Raw genomic sequence first — 19,000 nt, 5'->3', positions numbered from 1 at the left:
AAAAAAATAGTATAGTTTTAATTATAAATCCTAGCCTATAAATATAAATTTCTACAGAATAAGTGGTGTCAAATCATCTTGGTTTAGTACAGTTATAACCCATCAGCCATGCCCTTCTTTAACACATTTATCAGGAACATTAATTATACCTGGGACATACGGTTCCATCAATTGCCATTCTTATTAAACTTACATTTCATTTCCTGGAACAGTATTAAACTACAAGGGGAAAAATTTAATAGTAAACAGTATATAGCCAACACTGGGTTTAGTGATTAGTCCAAAAGAAGACACATGATTTTCAACATGGGGCCTTGTTATAAAAAAAATGCCTATTGTAACAAGGCTGCTGGATCAAGCACAGACTGAATTATTTTTTAATTTTGCCAATACTAAGGTGAAATATCTATTATGAAATAATGCAAGTTCCATTTTCACATTGGTAATTATGGAATAAAAATAGCATCCAACTGCTTTAGAAATCTAAAAGGAATCAGTATAAGTCTCTAGAGAAATCCAGTCAGGTAATTCTTAACCTTTAAGCCCAAGAGGAAAAAAAAGAAAAACAAGAAAGGAAATCTTCAAACACAAAGTAACAAGATAGAGTCATCCCTTGGTATCCGAAGGGGATTGATTTCAGGACACCCCCCACCCCCCACTCCCGCCTAGAATCCTAAAATCCATGGATGCTCAAGTCCCTTATATGAAATGGCATAGTATTTGCATATAACCTATGCACATCCTCCCACATACATTAAATCGTCTCTAGATTATTTGCAATACCTAATACAACGTAAACAGTTGTGAATACGATGTAAATGCTAGTAAACAGTTGCCTGTGCACAGCAAATTCAAGTTATGTTTCTGGGAAATTTCTGGAATTATTTCCCCCAATATTTTCCGTGGGTGGTTGATTGAGTCCTCGGAGTCAGAACCCTTGGATACAGAGGGCTGACTGTATAGTTATTAGAACTGAGAGGAAATGATCTAAACGTTAAGTATAGGAAATAAGTCTCCCCGATTCTTAAAACTGAAGTGTTAAACCAATGTTAAACATTCTCACGGGGCCAAACAACAGTTGAATTCATGGCCTGTCTAGACAGGCATGGCTGGTGCATTCACTTGAGCCATCGCTGTAGTTTTGTAGTGATCAGCGTCAGGCGTTCCTTCATTCCACGTTGCTTGAGCTTCTACCCTACATGCTAGAACTACAGCACGCAGGGCACGGCCCCGACATCCTCAGTGAACAGAGGCTGGTCACACCTCCATCTGTTAAGTAGGACGTGGTGGGCTGGAGATAGACATAGGTTCCAGCTCTGGCTCGGCCCACACCAGCTGGGGAACTTTGGGGAAGTCACTTCCCCTCTCAAGACTTCAGTTGCTTCAATTAGAAAATAAAGAGGTGGGAATCCATCAGGCCTAAGGTCCCGCCTAGATTTAAAATACTCTGATTTTATGGCTTTATTTGTGTAAAAGAGGTTTGGACCAAATGAATACTATAATTATTAATATATATATTATGTATATATTAATATAATATATTAATATAATTATATTAATTATTAGTATATTATATATTATTATATTATATATTATATATATGTTATAATATTATTATAATAATATTATATTATTAGTAGTATATTAATTATTAATTATAATAGTATAAATCCAGATTTTAAATTCTTGGGTGGGTTTCACATGCAGAGAAATGCATAAGGTGGCTATCGGGAAGTCTTTGTAGGATTTTATTTAATGGCTCCTCCTGATATCAGAAGGGAAAACGTTCCCTTACTAAATGGAAAAATGTTTAAACATGATTTTAGCAAGCAGCATAAAAATAGTCATTTCCCGTAAAACTAAAAGAAGCAGTCTTGGGATGTAGTCTAAGATGAAAGTATTGTCACAACTAAATATAAAGATATTACAAGGAATTAAACCAACTGCCAAGTAAATAAATCAGTGACAGAAGACATCCTGTCAATTTTTGTGCATGATATAGTAGGTTAAAACTTGAGCTCCAGAGTTCACCTTCTAAATTTAGATTCCCTATTTCTCCATTACTGGCTGTGTGAGCTTGGGCAAGTCACTTGCCCTCTCTCAGTTTCTTTGCCCATAAAATGGGAATAATAACAGTATCAGCCTCTTATGGTTGGTGTAAGGATTCAACAAGATCATCCATTTAAGGCTTTCAGCAAGGTGCCTACTGCACTATGGTCAAAAAATACTAGCCACTGCTATTATTAAAGTTATTTGTCCTATTTGTAACAATTTACTCTTTTCGGTTAATTCAACAATTTGGCTCTATAAATTATTAGGCATTCATTCTGTCCAAGGAACTGGGCTGGAACTCTAGGGAGGACCAGGAAATCAGACTCAGCATCTCTTCACAGCCTCACCCACTCTTCTCTGACTGCCTAAATCCTACCTCCATCAAACCTTTCTGGATCTGTTCCTCAGTAGATGGGAGCCCTCTGTCTGGTTAAGTGCCCCTCTTCAGTGCCTCTAGTGGGTCCCTCCTCTATCACCATTCTTATTCCACTGGTTTTCAATTGTCTATACACTTGTCAGCTCCCTCACTTAACTATGAGCAACTTAATGACAGATAAGGTGTCCAATCTCTGTAGCTACCACAGAAGTCATTATATGATTGACATTTGATAAAGCTTACTGAGTGAATATACACATTAATTAATAAACTGTAGACAATTACTCTAAATTAATCTATAAAATTAATGAAACAATCATTTCATTAATAATGAGTTAATATATGAATGAACATTAATGTTATTAATAATTGGTAACAATTAAATAGATGGGGGAGAAAAATCTATTCACAACCATAATGAAAGGCATTCTATGGTGATTTCCATAATAGAGGTACCCAAAAAGGTGCTCTATGTGCACAATGAACACTGAAAGAATGCCAGGTGGATAACCCATCTGGTGGAGGTGGCATTTGAACTGAACTTTGACTTTTGGGTAGACTCAGCCTAACATAGATGGGACAAGAAGAAAGAAAGGTATATTATATGAGAGATGGAGATGACTGAAGAATGGAAGTGGGAATGTGACCGTTAAATTTGGTTTTTTTGTTTTTTGGGTTTTTTTAATTTATTTTATTTATTTTTCGCTGTGTTGGGTCTTTGTTGTTGCACGCGGGCTTTCTCTAGTTGCAGAAAGCAGGGGCTACTCTTCGCTGCAGTGCGTGGGCTTCTCATCGTGGTGGCTTCTCTTGTTGTGGAACATGGGCTCTAGGCGCATGCACTTCAGTAGTTGTGGTTCGTGGGCCCCAGAGCACAGGCTCAGCAGTTGTGGCGCACGGGCTCAGTTGCTCCATGGCATGTGGGATCTTCCCGGACCAGGGCTCGAACCCATGTCTCCTGCATCGGCAGGCGGACTCTTAACCACTGAGCCACCAGGGAAGCCCCTTAAATTTGGTTTTGAACAAGAGTGACAGGAGATGATGAGTTGGAGTCAAATTACAAGGGCTTTGAACATGGCACTATAGGATATGCATCTGTTCTGTGATGGTGAAAAGCCACTGAAGGCTTTGAAAGAGAGGAAGGACCCAATCCAATGTCTACTTTGGGTAGTAAGCTCAGGTAAACTGGAAAATTAGAGTTTGAAAGCTCAAAATCAGTAAGGAACTATTACAGCAATAATAGACAATTGGCTGTGTGCAGAGAAAAGAGAGAAGGACACGAAAGGCATTTGAGAAGGAGCTTCTTTCTGTGTTTTTGAGACCTGCAAGTAGATGCCTGGTACCGCATTTCTGTGAACTACAGTTGTTCAACATAGAAACGCTAGAACTTGTGAATATGCCTACCAGCCACCTAACACCTTTGCTAGCCATTTTCTAATGTTAAACACAGACTCCTTAGACGAGGGTTGGGCTCGTTATGGAAAAGAAACTTTGGTTTTATCAATCACAACTCTGAGCATCAGACACAAAACACAAAGAACCAGAGAGCCCTGGGCCCGTGGGTTGATAGCGCCTCATGGTGTAGGGCCTAGAACATCGTGTGGACATCAGAGGAGCCCCATGCTCACTTCAATCAAACAATTGTACTGATATTTAGAGGCTGTATCAAGAAGGCTAAAGTCTGGTGTGTGGCAACGATCGGAAGAACTAAAGAGAAGAGAACCCTGTTGGAGAGGAAGGTTCAAGGATTTCAATGACCTCCAATTATCTAAACCTTTACCAAAAACCCAAATCATGCCCGCTAATCGGCATAGGTGTGTACAGTTGACTCTTGAACAAACACGGGGATTATGGGCACCAACCCTCAGCCCAATCAAAAATCCGAGTATATACACCTGAAATGAGCATAATGCTGTAAATCAACTGTACTTTAATTTAAAATATTCCTGGTATATCTTATAGCCCGCCTCCATATCCGTGGTTCCTCCTGTATCCCCAGTTCTGCATCTGTGGATTCAGCCAACAGCATATCGTGTAGCACTATAGTACTTATGTTGAAACCAATCCGCCTGTGCGTGGATCCAAGCAGCTCAAACCTGTGTTGCTCAAGGGTCAACTGTATTTGCATTCATGTTTTTGGTTGTTTCCTAATTTCATCTTCATATCCTGTGGCAAAAGTCTGCAACCTCATACTCTTCCATTTGCCTTCTTTGTATCTAGTCAATATCCAATGCAACCGTCTACTTTATACGTTATTTTGGAAAGATGAGGAGTAGAAATTAACGTTACTGTCATTTTTCTCCTCAGCACTCTTTCCTCCCTCCCTCTGCTTCTGAAACCCAAGAGACTCAGTTAAATGGAGACTTGGAAAACAGGCAGCCCTGGGTATGAATAGTCTTCCTGGGGGTCAGAACACAGCAAAACGCTGGGGCCACCGCGACAGACAGGCATAGGAAGATTAAATGTGATAACACTTACAGAAGTGCTGGGAGGCTTCGAATCAGTGGACTGATTGCTTATTCACGCTTCACCCCCAGGGCAGTTATCCAAACTGTCGAGATACGGCACAGGTCTCAGTAGGTTTTGTTTTGTTTTGTTTTTGCGGTACGCGGGCCTCCCACTGCCGTGGCCTCTCCCGTTGCGGAGCGCAGGCTCCGGACGCGCAGGCTCAGCGGCCATGGCCCACGGGCCCAGCCGCTCCGCGGCATGTGGGATCCTCCCGGACCGGGGCACGAACCCGTGTCCCCTGCATCAGCAGGCAGACTCCCAACCACTGCGCCACCAGGGAAGCCCCTCTCAGTAGTTTTTTAATCATCTGGGTGATTCTGAAATCCTCCTTGATTCTAACGTGCAGCCAGGTTGAAAATCCACTTTTACAGACGCTCTATAAATGCTGGCTCCCATCCCTCTTCCCTCTGTGTCCCTCTTTCAGAATCACAGAGAAATTCCCTCCTTGCCCTTGTACGTCATGGCTTCTCCATAGACGTTTCCGTCAATTTCAACTACTTCCCTCTCTAGCGTTGCTTCAGTCCAGCATACTTAATGCCTTTCCCTCTTTTTTATTGATTGATTGATTTTTTATTTATTTGGAGTTTTTTTACAGTTGCTTTGTTTTGTTTTGCTCGCACAGTATCTGGCCTACACTGAGCATTTCTAAAACTACTAGCTTCCTGCTTCCTTTAGGTTGGAAAAGTTTAACTTCTAATCACAATAGGGTATTAAAGTTGATCCCTTGAGGGCAAAATAAACAAATATAGAGAAGTTACAAACATGCCAGACTCTTAAAGAGCTCTCATAGTCACCTTCTTCAGTGCAGAGTTGCCAATTCCCTTCTAAAGAAGTAATGAAAAATTGTGGCTGGCTACGTGCTGGGTGTGTTCTCAGCCCTTGACGTCTCGGAACTCGTTTAATCCTCCCAACAACCAAAAGACGTAGGTCCTATTTTGATTGGCATTTTACAATGGAGTAAACTGAGGCACACTGAGCCAGAGATTACAACTGGGCAAGGGTCAGGACACAAGCTGCTGGTCTCCCAAACCTGTGCTTTCGTCACTTTATTATATACAATCAATTCTTATTACTTGCAGGTTAAGGTCTGTGAAGTACACAGTAGAAGCCACAAACAATGAATTAGTGAATACCAAACCATCACTCCTAGGGGAAATACAGGGTTAAGTTCCTCAGAGCCTCTGGTTGTAACATTTTTATCAACCAAGCAATATACAGCCTTGTTTCATGTGTGTGTGTGTGTGTGTGTGTGTGTGTGTGTGTGTGTGTTTCTGTTTAAAGACATCTTATTTAACATATGTTGTTGACTTGTTGACATTAAAATCATGGCCAACAGCACTATAACTCATGCTGAATGAAGTTTATCTGACACGTATTTTCTCCATAAGGCACATCACAGCATTCTTGTACTTAGGAACACTAGACAGCACTTCAGCACGATGCTTTTTAAACAGCAAAATCACTAACGAAAAGGGCAAAAATGCAAAAAACACACAAACAAAGTGGCACTAAATGGACCTCAAACAGCACACTTGTTTACAGTCTGAGAGCTAAAACAAGCAGGCAGAGCTCACCTTATTTGACCTCAGCTAGGAACGTGCATGTTGGATGACTCAAATTTTTCACTACTTCGTGCACGGCCGTGCTACTGTGAATGACTGAGAAAGTGTGATGAGTACTGATCGGAAGGTTACAAAAATGTCAGCGAGTATGCAAATTCATAAAAGTGCAGTCTGTGAATACTGGGAATCACTGAACTTGAAATGCCCAGTGGAGTCCTTTGCATTTTCATTCCTGAGAAAGGGGTATTTGCAAACTCCCCACATTCTTCCAATCCCATCTAAACATCTCTTCCGGACTGGCCTTTCTCCCTGCAAGAGACCAGAGGGAATCAGGGTAACTGGTGCTTCCTGCCTACCATGCTTCTAGGGACTTGGTGTGCCATGCACTTTGCCAAGGGCTGAGAGAAATACAGTGATGTAAAATAGGCTTTCTGCTTGGACCAGTGCTCAGGGATTCCTCCTATTAGAAATCCAAGAGGCTTCTGGAGGCCTCTCAAGTTTTGTCAGATAACTAAAGAAAATATCTTCCCACTGTAACTAAATTGTGTCCTGTACTCAAATTAGAATGCACATTCTGTCTCTCTGAAGTGCTTGAAATAATCCAGCAGAAATGTCTTCCCCCCTCCCCCGCCAAAAAAAGCAGAAGTCAAAGTTAGCATAAAGCACCCTTAAAATCAATTATGTTTCTGACAATGTTGTATAGTGAAAGTTTTACCAACAACAACACAAAAAAACCAAACTAGGGACTTCGCTGGCGGTCCAGAAGACTTCGCCTTCCAATGCAGGGGCTGCAGTTTCAATCCCTGGTCGGGGAGCTAAGATCCCACATGCCTCGTGGCCAAAAAACCAAAACATATAACAGAAGCAATACTGCAACAAATTCAATAAAGATTTTGAAAATGGTCCACATCAAAAAAAATCTTCAAAAAAAACCACTTAAAATACCTTCATGAAGTAAGTAAAATGAATCATGGATGTACCTACGACTGTTTAAAGAGGAATGTTTTTGCTGACGACGAGGGAAATTACAGTCGGTCTTAAATGCATGGTGTAAGTTCACGTGGATCTAGATTCCTGAAAAGTAGGCCACCGGGAGACCACAGCAAAGGCTGCACTTTTTATCACCTCCATACCAAATTGACATGCAGAAGCCTGTGGCCCTAGGATTTCACCCACTCATGCAGTAAGACTCCTGGTTGCTCTGTGCTAACACTGATATGTTAACTGCTAGGAATACAAACACACATGTTATTGATATTTCATCTATGCCTTTGATGAGCTACACACTTTGGAACAACGTAGCCAAATGAATGAATGAATGAATGAGCTACGAAAGCAATTTTACTAAGTGAAATTTTCTTCCAGAATTTTTGTTAAGCATCTATCCTTAAAGACAAGAAAAAATCGTTTTTGAAACTTTTACTGTAGTTAATGCCACTTTTAATGTAGTGAATGGGTTATTAAGGCATATTCTTACACCACTGGCCTTCCCAGGCTAGGGAGGAACTCTGATGAGCCCTGTTCCAAATTTTATTAAAATAACAGACAACAGAGGTCAATAAAGAAATAAACCAGAAAAGATGGGAGGAAAACTGTGGGACTACACAGATGGAGTGACTAAAAGAGAAAAGAAAAAAGAAAGCTGGATAGCCGAAAAGAAGCCAAGAAGAGTTTAAAGGGAAGAACAGTAGAAAATAAAGCAAAGAAACAAGAAAACAGGAGAACAGACTATCAAAACAAAGATCAGAGGAGGAAAGAGAAAGGATGCCAATGCAAAAATTACTATTTCTAACACTATTTAGTTGCAGGAAACTAAAAGAGAATTCTCTTTTACTTTCAGGGTCTTAAAAGAAATTCCAAGTCTTTATGTGAGAGAAGTGAATTGTGAATCGAGTTGCCAAGAAAACTGCCCAGTAAGTAGTGCCTGGCATGCACACACGAAGGCTGCTGGGTCCCTGCACTCGCCACTGTTTGGGAACAGGAGGAATGAGGGCTAGGGATGCAGGCTAGAAATGGGACCACAACCACGGAGGGGGAGCCTTCGGGCCAGACAGCTCTGTAGGTTCCAAGCTGAAGGTGAGAATCTGAATATGAAACCTCAGAGGTCACTGGCCCATCTTGAAGGTGACAACTTTGGGGGGACCCTCAAAAAGAAGGACCCTAGCTGAGTTTATCGAGGGCTCACTGGGAAATATCCAGTCCTGAACGCTTCTTAATTAACTTTATTAACTTTCATTGATCTACTATAATTTTCCCAAGCCTAATTCACCGGAGCTTCAGAAAGTAGAAAATGAAAAGACAAAGTCACCTACTATCTCATGAAAGATGACACGCTTGATTAAAGGAGAAGATGTTATGGGAACAAACTAAGAACTCAATGTGTTCCTCTAAAAAGTTCAGGGGAGAAACAAAGAAAAAAATCCAGGTGTGTTTGGACTTTTCTTTTTAAATTTCTGTATAGCAAGGGGAGGTACTTAACAGATTTATGGTATTCATGTTATTGATAGTGTTATTATTGAAAATTTTGACTATATATGTAAATTATAACTCCAAAAAAATGAGTAAAAGTACATTAAAAATTTTTCATTTCTGTTTGGATAGATATCTCCAGGCTACATAATAGGCATCCAGAAATACTACCCCAACTGACTTCGACACCTCCCTGCTGCTAGCATCATAATTGTCGTCACCGTCACCCTCCTCCTCTTCCTTCTCTCTGCCGCCACCACCACCATCATCGTGGATTCCACCGTCACACCACCACAATACTTCCAAGAGTCAGTCCTACTCCTTACTCAATTATCACTTTGTTAAACCATATAAAATTTTGTCATTTGGGACCAAAACAGTTGCCTTTCTAGCCTTCATATTTTTAATAGGGTTTAAACATGTACATATAATTAAAAGTGTTGTTGATTAATGCAAAATGTTCCCCCATAATTCCTACTAATATTCTCTAAGGTGCAGAACTTAGCATTCATGGTTTCTTCTCTCATGAGCTCAAGAATATCATAAAGGTGTTTCCCTTCACCTCCAGCCCACTTAAGTCCTCAGATTTCAGAGGACGCTGTGAGGGTATGTTTTAGGGATGGAGTAGGGAACAGCTCAGACACACTGTTTTTTAAAATGATGTTATCTGTCAATGAATCAGCAGAGTTTAAAATATAAAATAAAACTGCTGGATGATTTTGATGGACTGCCTCCTTTCATGAAATCCTTTATACTTTCACTTTGTCTGGTTTGTGTTCAAGCAGCTGTATTTTGGGGATTGATAGAGCATCTTTTCCTGGAGTATGAATTTGGGTTCTAAACAGTTGTGGCCACTCTGTTTTCCTTTCTTTGATAAGCAAACTGAGACTTAGAATTAAACCAAATGAGTAATTTGCCTCTATCAAGTCAATGTGTCCTAGAGAAGAAGGGAACCCACTTAGCCCTCTCTACTGGGTTCTTCTAAAGTTACATTAAAAATAATACTGAAGTCACTGGGGGGAGTTAGATTTATTATTTTTGTGCTGAATATGCATTTTAGAAAAAATAGAATTAAAATTCATATATTTCCTTACGTAAAACTATTATCACATAATCGGGGTGTTGACTTTTTTAAAAAAATGTATCGATAAGATAGATGTTCTTTATGATAACCCAGACTGCAAACAAATGTTGCAGATGGTAATAAAGATTTTATTTAAATTTGGCTTCCACAGAAAATGAGTTCATATTATCATCAATCTATATTTGCAGTGAAACTCCTGACCACTTAAATCAGTTCTTCCCTGCAGTTTTATTTTTAGCTTACAAAAGCACCAGAACAAATATTAATATGTGAATAAAATAGCGATTGCTTGTATAGCTTATGTACTGCTTTCACATATACTAGCTCACTTGACAAAAGTACTAATGTCTTATCATGATCAGAAAGTCTGACATCTTTTATAGTTTTTTCTGATATCTATTGTTCTTGTCATTGTCAATTTCTTACCCCTGTCTTTTACATCCTTAAAATAATAAGAAACCAAAATGCTGAACCTGAATCTTCCCAAATTATGAATGTCACATCTTAAATATATTCACAAAAGTAATCCAGAGATCCAAATTAACGGAGTGTGAGAAAGAAGGTTAGAATAAGTGGCAATTACCTTTCAGGGGCTTTCTACAAAACACGTACAAGCCACATAGAGTAGGTGAAAATGAAATGGGGTTTGAAGATGTGATTCCATTTCAACCTAAAATATACTCATTCCCGAGGCAATATGTGGCTCCTTGAACTATTCTTAGACCAACACAAAGAGTCAGGTAAACAGTAACAATTTAAATGACTGAAAAAAGTAAGAACAGGAAAAAAGGGTGCTGAGATATCACCTAACTACAAAGAAAGAATTACTGAAAATTTGAAAATTAACCATTCAAATCTCTCCCTCGAAGTGAGCCTTGCTCAAAGTTGAGAAATAGTTCTAAGTGTTCACCAAGGCACAAACTAGGCACTAAATATATGCATACAGGCAGTAGACAAATCACTAGGGCTTTGGCTTTGATGCAAAAGGTTTGTATATTGGTCAAGTTTTTTGGAGAAGTGGGCAATATTTAGCCTTTAAGAATATTGAGTAATAAAACTGAAATCAGCACAGAGTATTAAATACCTCATTTGAATTTTTTAAAACATAGTGGATATAATTAATTTTCATCTTCAGTTTTATCCAAACTCCCTAAGATATTTGAACTTGCTAAGGAACCCAGGATAAGATAACTCCCACTTGCCTTCATCATGACATTTTATGACATTTTAGGTAAGACATATTTTGCAGAGTCACAGCTTGCCTATTTACAAATTTATTCCCTTTAAATAACAATTTGTTGGTACATGTGACAATCTTTCCCCATTACTATATGTCCAGGGCAGTTTTATCTGTTACATTTCTTCATACATAAATAAGGCTACATATTGTGGCCCAAAGAAGAAAATACCCATAGCATCTTAATGCTAAATGATGTGAACTTCGCACAAATTCTCGGAACATCCCTGTGGGACGTTCAGGTGGACAATCCACACAGTAGCATTTTATAAATGGAAAAGTTAAGAACCAGAAGTAATAAAGCTTAATCTAACTGACCCAAAGCCACCAGCTAATTTGTAAGAGAAAAATAAAATAAAGACAATCAAAACTGCTTTTTGGTTTGTGTCGATAAAACAACCAGCCACTTAACTAAACTTTTTGTTTTCTACTGACCATAACATTTTAGGTCAGTAGCTTTCAAACTTCTTTACCTCAAACCACGTAAGAAATACATTTTTAATCACAGCCAGCACAAACAGGCATGTATAATTAAAACAAATTTTCAGGAAACAAAACCTTCCCTTATTAGATATTACCCACTCGGCTATTTTCTATTATATTCTTTTCTATTTTATTCCTTTAAAAAATGTTCTATACTCACTAAACTAATTTGGTGATCCTCTGGGTCATGACAAGCAGTTTGAAAACATTGCTTTTGGCCCCCAAAACTTTTCGTAACTACTGAAGAAAATTAGAGGTTCCTAAAAGAATCTAATCAGTTCTTTTTACGCAGAGTCAAACAGCAAACCTGAGACGGGGAAAAATATTAAGTAACATCTGTCTATTTGAAATAACTCTATTTCACAGAGCCTTCTTTTCCTCCCTGGGTAATAAAGGCAGAATTCAAACCAAAAAGAAAGGATGTTATGGTAAATAAACGACAAAGGAAAAAAATTATTCTAAAACTGAATTCCCACACAGAATCCCATGTGTATGAGTTTTTTACCTTATTTTTTTAAGTTCCACATATTTTTTTATTATTCTAAAAGTATCTGAATATCATCTAATGCAAAAAGTTTAAGATGGGGCATATTATAGCGATATTATTTGCCACTGGGATGATGAACAATTTTGAATAAAATGTGATTCCCCTCTTTATTTGACCATGCTCACTTTGTAATTATCAGCAAGGCAGTAAATAATCCACTGAGAAGCAGCCTCATTAGTGCCCATTGAAATTCAGTGGCATTAATTTGCAATAAAAGAACTGAAAATTAAATGGAAAAGAAAATAGTTTCTGGAGTCTACCGTAAGGTTATGGAATTCACATCATACCAGTGCCTTCCTTCACAACAAGGAGTTTAAAAGGTTTGAGTTAGACTTAATCGTTATACTTTGTTCTAACACTTTTTTTTTTTAAGTGGGCAGAATAAATTCTTTTTTGTTTCCCATTTTAACCCTGAATTAAAACAAGTTAAATTAACGTGATAGATGCCAACTTTTTAAAGTTTTGTTCATTGTTTGTCTTCTGAGGAATAACTCAGGCTGGACCTGCTTGGCTGTGGGATGTTCTAAAGTCCTTTGAGGGGCTGAAGGATGTGGAGTATGTTCAGATACCCCGAGAGTCTGCCTTCACAATCCTCTGGGGCCACCCTGCACCTTCCTCCTATTTCTCCTGCTACAAATATCTCTGGATATAGAACACTGAATGGAAAATCAGTCCACAGCTTGCTATACAGAAGGATCTGGGTGAAAGTGGAAGGCGAGTCCAGGCACCAGTGTACAGTCAGGCAGTGCCTAACTCAGCACCCAGCCACGTGGGTGCCCTGAGGCCTCCCAGCAGCACCTAGGGCACAGGTATTCACCCGGACCACCTGCCTAAGCCTTCCTCAAGTCCATCACGAAGAGAAGGGAGACGCTGTCAAAAGGGAAATGGGAGGAAGAGGGGAGAAGGAAAGTATAATCTCTACTGGGAAAAATAAATAAGGACACAAAACATTTGCCTCTTAAGTCACAAAAGTGTCCCAAACTACCAACTGCTTCTGCGCCCTTGAAGGAAAAGCACAGAACCGGGCTGAACCCCTGCTCCCCAGTCCTGGGGCATTCTCCTCCCCGGTAGGCCAGAAATGAAACTTAGCTGTCAGGAAAGTATTTCAAAACACTCGAGCTTCGATGTGGCATGTGTTAAACCCACAGGACACTTATAAATCTCTGGCTGTCAGAAGTCTTCTGTCTGCTCTGACACGGACTCAGCCGGGTAACTCAGAAATCAGAAACTCCTTAAGAGCCATTGAATTCTATTGCTCCTCTGAGCAGCGCAATTCGATCCTACAGCCCTCCAAGGTGGTACGGGGAGGGCGAGGAAAGCGGTGCTAGGAATCGCTTCCCAAGGGAATCACCTTCACCATCATTATCATCACCATCATCATAGCGTTCATATTTCCACCCCAAAATTCTAGGAGAAAGGAAATTTTGCAAGCACATTAAAACAAAATTGTAAAATAATACTAATAATATAAATAAATAAAATTCTGAGCTCCGCTAGCCCCAGACACCTTCAGCCTTAAATACCAAAGCGGGACATTTTCTAAGGACTCAGAGCACCTTGTGTTTATTTGCTCTGGGGTGTTCCACACACACACACACACTAATAACCTCTGCTTTGCACAGTTTTCCAATATTTGTTTAGTTAGGAAGCACACGGGGTTTCGGATCTGCATCTCACGCAGACACTGGGGGCGGGGGTGGGGGAGGCGTGGAGAACAGAATGTTGCTTTTTTTTTTTTTTTTTAAGCCGCCAGGCCAGGGAACTTGACTCTCGAACGCGAGATCCCCGCGTGACCCTGGGCCGGGCCGCGCGCTAGCCTTCGGGTCGCGTGTCCGTGGTTCCGGCGGCGGCCGGGTTGCTGGGCGCCCGGCCCCGCGGCCTGCGGGCCCCGCGAGCTCCCGGCGGCGCGGCCCCTCGCCCCCCGCTCCCTCCCGCCGCCGGGCGCGCGGCGGCCACCCCGACGTGGCGCAGCGGGCGGCGCGGGTACCTGTAGAAGGCGGGAGGGCCGGCCTCGCGCACCGCATAGCCGCTCGGCTCGTTCTCCAGGTAATAGGGCACCTGCTGGCCGTGGGGATGCAGGAAGGGCGAGAGCTGCGGCGGCGGGTGCAGGAGCACCAGCGGGCTCGGAGACACGCTGTTGAGCGGCGGGAAACCCCCCAGGCCGCTGGCGCCGAACGCAGCCGCCTCGGACCCGGGGCCATAGGCGAGGCCCGACTGGCCGTAGACGGGCGCGGAGGCGGCGGCCGCGGCGTTGAAATCGTACGCGGCGCCCTCGGGGTAGTTGTACACGGCGGGCTTGCTGCTGTCCACGTACACCTCGCTCAGGGGCCGCTCCAGGGGGATCTTGAGCTGCGGGCGGTTCAGGGGCTCCAGCTCGTTGGCTTGGATCTGGTGCAGCAGGGCCATGCCAGACGCTTTGGTGTGCAGGGTCATGGTCATGGTCAGTGGCCGCGGGCTAGGCGCAAACCGTCTCCCCCCGCGGCAGAGGGCTCAGCAGCCGACCGGCCACCTGGAAGAAGAGCACAGCCCGCGGTTAGAGGCGGCGCAGCGCATGTCCCGCCGCGACGCGAGCTCCGGCCCTGCCCCGGGAGCCGGCCCGTCCGATGGAGCGGGCCGGCCGGACGCGAGCAAGTGCAGCCCGGCGCGAGCGCGCTCCGCCAACTCCCGGGCTCGGGTCTCCAACTTTAAGTACCGGTCTCCCGAGCTCGTATGCATTACAGAGGTGCTGGAAGCCGGCCAGGGGCTGTTGCCTTGCCCTGACGTTGGCTTAAACATCACTCCAGGCGCAGCTCGTTTTGGAGCGATCCCAAGGAGCAGCTTCCCTGAACTTTACTTTACTTGTCGCTGCTGGATAGAGGCTGAATTTCACTGCAGGAGGGCGGGGGAGCCGAGGGATCTCCTAAAGGTGGCCCAGAGAAGACGGGGTTTAAAACAAACTCGGAAGACTAATCCAGGGGCCGGCTTTCTCTAACGTGCTACCTTATGTGCCCCGTGCCAGGCTCCAATCTATCTCTGTTTGTCTCTCTTACTGTTTGATTCACGCTCCTCGTTGGCTGGAAATATGTAGTGTGTACATAGAATGACCCTGGGGAGGACCACTCTGTAACCGAGATACGGCAGATAGAGTGGGGTATGCGGCTGCATATGCAGACAGCTATATTTAGCAGCTGCCGGGACTGATGGGAGGCATCTGGGGGGAAGGAGGTGGAGATTCAAGGTGTACATATAGGAAGAGCCGCGCTTTGCAGCAGGAAAGTGCTGCCCGACCTCAGTTTTCCTCATCTTCAAATTCTCCCAAAGTGGTCCCCTCCAGCCACGACCTTCTGAGATTCTCCCAGCCCGACTCGTCTGTTTGTGCTGGACCACAGTACTGTACTCGCTCCCAATAGGAATTCTAATGTGAATGACGATTTACAAAAACCTTCCGTTAGGCGGACATGGGTCTTCGTGCCTTCCACTGATTATGCAACCAAAACTTCAGAAAACTGAATATGAAACGTGACCTTACCATAAAAAAAAATAACCTCAGGTCATTAATCAAATCTTTGGCAATTAGGTTACACTGTTGGTCTAACCAACAAATTTGAAAAGGCAATGATACATTTCTGTTCTTTCATCCTATGATTGGACCTTCTTGGTTCACTTGGACTAGGATATGCAGAATCAAATATCCAGATTGAAAGAGAAATAGAAAAAAGTTTTGTACTGAATTAAAAACTAAACATGCTCAAGTACATTATATATATATATATAACATAATATATAATAATATATACTATATAGTATATAATTGTATATATAAGTATATATTTAAAAGATATGGTAAATATATTGTGCACCTATAATCTTGGACAGTTTATACTTTTTAATAAACTTCCTTTGCCCCAGCCTAATGAACTCTGGTATGACCATCAGATACTTTGCTTTAACTGCTATACCAAACACCTGACAGAATACCTGACAAAATACTTGTGTCATATATAAATGACAAGGATGCTGTTACTGATAGTAATATTTTGGGATATCTTTATACTAATAAGCACACATTTTACCTAATTCTTACAAGAACAGACAGACCATTTGGGGGTCATATGCAGATGCAGCTGATTTACTATGAAGCCAAAATTGAGCTCAGCAACAGTAACTATAGATTGTAAGCAAAGAAAGGGTTAAAAAACACATTAGGTGAATCACAGATATTTCTCTTTATGGCCAGCAACCATTACTTTCCAAAGCAATTTTTTTACAGATGACTTCGTGTCGGTAAATCACACTTTCAATTTTCAAATGTCTTTTTTAAACCCATGCAAAAGCACTTCAGAGGGCTCTTAAAAATATGAACCTGCCGAATTATATGTAAATTACACAAAGAACCTTACAAGTCCTGAAAGCAGAAGGAGATGCGCACATAAACCCATGGAAAACAGCAAATCCTCATCTCCCTGCTAGGATACAGACACTGGCCAGAAAGGTAAGTTGCTTTCTCAAAATGCTAAAGCTACAAAGAGAAATCAAAACAATCCTACCCTGCTGGATCAAGAGCGTCTTTCCAGAAATGTTCCATGGGCTTGTAGAAGTCAAGGGCTGAGACAGTGAGAATGAAGGAAAGAATGTGCTCACATGTGCCTGTGGCTCCGTGTGTGAGCAAGGCAGAGCGTGTGGGGATGTGTTTGTATGTGGAATGGCAGGGAATCGGGAAGCAGCCAGTAGGCAGGGCACTTGGCAGCCCCTCCCGGCAGGCACAGCAACTGGGCTGCTGCACAGAGATGGATGAATGGCCGTGGGGAGTGAGGAGAAGCTTGCTGTCTGCTCATGGGGAGAAAGGTGGCACACTCAAGTCAGCATAATTGGGGAGAAGCAAAACTCCAGCCCTTTTTTGCTCCTTATACTTCGAGCCTAGGAAGTGCCCCATGTTTTCTGCTGCCATCCTAGGCAAGAGGGAAAACAGGCTTGCTGTAAATCATAGGCTTACGCTAAAACAGGATGCCAGTCAAAAGTGCGTAGATATCAAGTTTACAAAATGTGACACGGGCGGTTTTTCCTGAAGAATATAATTTAACAATAAAAGCCTTCTGGGATACACTTGGATCCGATCGATGCCTTGCTGGCCCCAGCCCCCAGTCTCTGAACAGACACACTGTTGCCTTGCCTCTGATTGCACCAGGAAACCAGACTTTGGAATAAATGTTTTGGCATTCTAGGGATGTGTTTCCAACTGAAACATAATATTCCTCCACCTCGTTAACCAAACCCACAAACCTTTCCATGAATAGCTCAACTGACTGCTTTCTGTAAACATGAAAAGATATATTATTAAGGGCCCAGAGTAGGAAGATAAGACAAAGGTGGGTACCTTTGTTGAACTGATTTTAGGCTTTCTGGTTATAGAGGCATTGATCATGGGGAAAGGGTCTCTCGTTTCTCAATGGTGCCCACATGGATCCACCAGGTTCTCAACTTTTCTCTTGACCATGGTGCTAACACACAATAAGAAGGTGCTCCTAGGGGCCCTCACCCAGTGTCTCAGGACATGTGACACCTAGTGGAGCCTTTGTTGACAGACATTAGTCACTGCCTTGGGTATTAAATGACTCTAATCACAATGCCAGGAGTGGCCAGTCTCTGGCCTGGGACTCTATGCAGTTACCAAGAGATTTATGAGTGACTCTTGAGACCAGTACAAAGAAAGAAGTAAAAAGTTACTTTTTTTTTTAAGTTGCAAAAATGTTCATGATGTCATAATGCTAATATATATTTTGTGCTTTGAAAGACCCAAAATATTGCCATACTGGAGCACAGAACCCTTTGTTGTTGATGGTGGTGAATCCTAACTCCTCCTTTAGGTCAGCCATGGCCACCCATGCACTAGGCCAGTCCAAAATAAGACAGGAATGTGCAAGGAAGGGAGGAGAGGGAAGGGAAGGAAAGGAAGGAATGGGGGGAGGAAGGAGAGGAAACAAGAAGACAGAAAGGAGGGGAGGATGGAGGACCGGGACTTTGCAAATATTCTCCTTGAACGTGGGAAGGATAAGAAACCTCATTATCTCTTCATAGACTTTGCTTATTCTGAAGCTAACCATCAAAGTTAATTCAAGATGTCCAATCAAGGCCATTTTCCTGCACACTTTCTTTCCAGCATTCTCCTTCCTGTTCCTGGTAAGAGCCGTCTCCCAGGCTTCATGAGAGTGGGTGGGAAAGGACACCGCACCTTGCCAATTTTCTTCTAGTGCTTCTGGCAAACAGCCTCTCAGTCCTGCTCCCGGCTCCCTCCTCTTCCCTCCCTCCTCTTCTCCATGCTCGATGCATAGGCTCACACTCCCCCGCTCTGTGACTTCCTGGCTCTCGCAGGTGAACTAGGGTCAAGTCTGTTTCTCTAGCTCCACCCCTGAGTGCATCTCCAGACCCACTTTTCCAGCAGTCTCCTGGGCCTTGCTGGCTTCTTTAAACTATGGGTCATCATTCTCTCTCCTCCAGACATGGGGTTCCTCTCAACCCCCCAGTCTGTGAAAAGCATCCCTACCCCTCCAGTCGTCCAGATTAAAGTCTCACAGTCTTCTTTGAGGGCGGTCTTTCCCCTGCCTTCCACACTCCTGACTCTTCTAGCTTTGCGATTTCTCCCTTTCCCTGACATCCCTATGGCCCTCCTGCAGCCCCTCATTACCTTACCTGTTGTAAGAGTCGCGTA

The 19,000-nt window shown here is 42.4% G+C and overlaps 1 protein-coding gene across 3 annotated transcripts in view; it reads right to left on the bottom strand.

Moving 5' to 3' along the window:
- Window positions 1-14,819, bottom strand: part of ESR1 (estrogen receptor 1) — a gene marked incomplete at both ends in the record, with an annotated part of 276,707 nt that extends 261,888 nt beyond the window's left edge. For 2 of the 3 annotated variants that reach the window (XM_079716496.1, XM_079716497.1), the window contains one exon: window positions 14,303-14,754. In XM_079716496.1, coding sequence (XP_079572622.1) covers window positions 14,303-14,754 — 452 coding nt within the window. Of the gene's footprint in view, window positions 1-14,302 lie in introns of all 3 variants that reach the window. The other variant, XM_079716498.1, reaches the window with a different exon arrangement.
- Between the last annotated feature and the right edge of the window lie 4,181 nt (window positions 14,820-19,000).

This window comes from Hyperoodon ampullatus, assembly GCF_949752795.1.
Source record: "Hyperoodon ampullatus genome assembly, chromosome: 12".
NCBI lineage: Eukaryota > Metazoa > Chordata > Mammalia > Artiodactyla > Ziphiidae > Hyperoodon > Hyperoodon ampullatus.
Note: the sequence above shows the minus strand (reverse complement) of the source record. Positions and strands in the feature narration are given on the sequence as shown.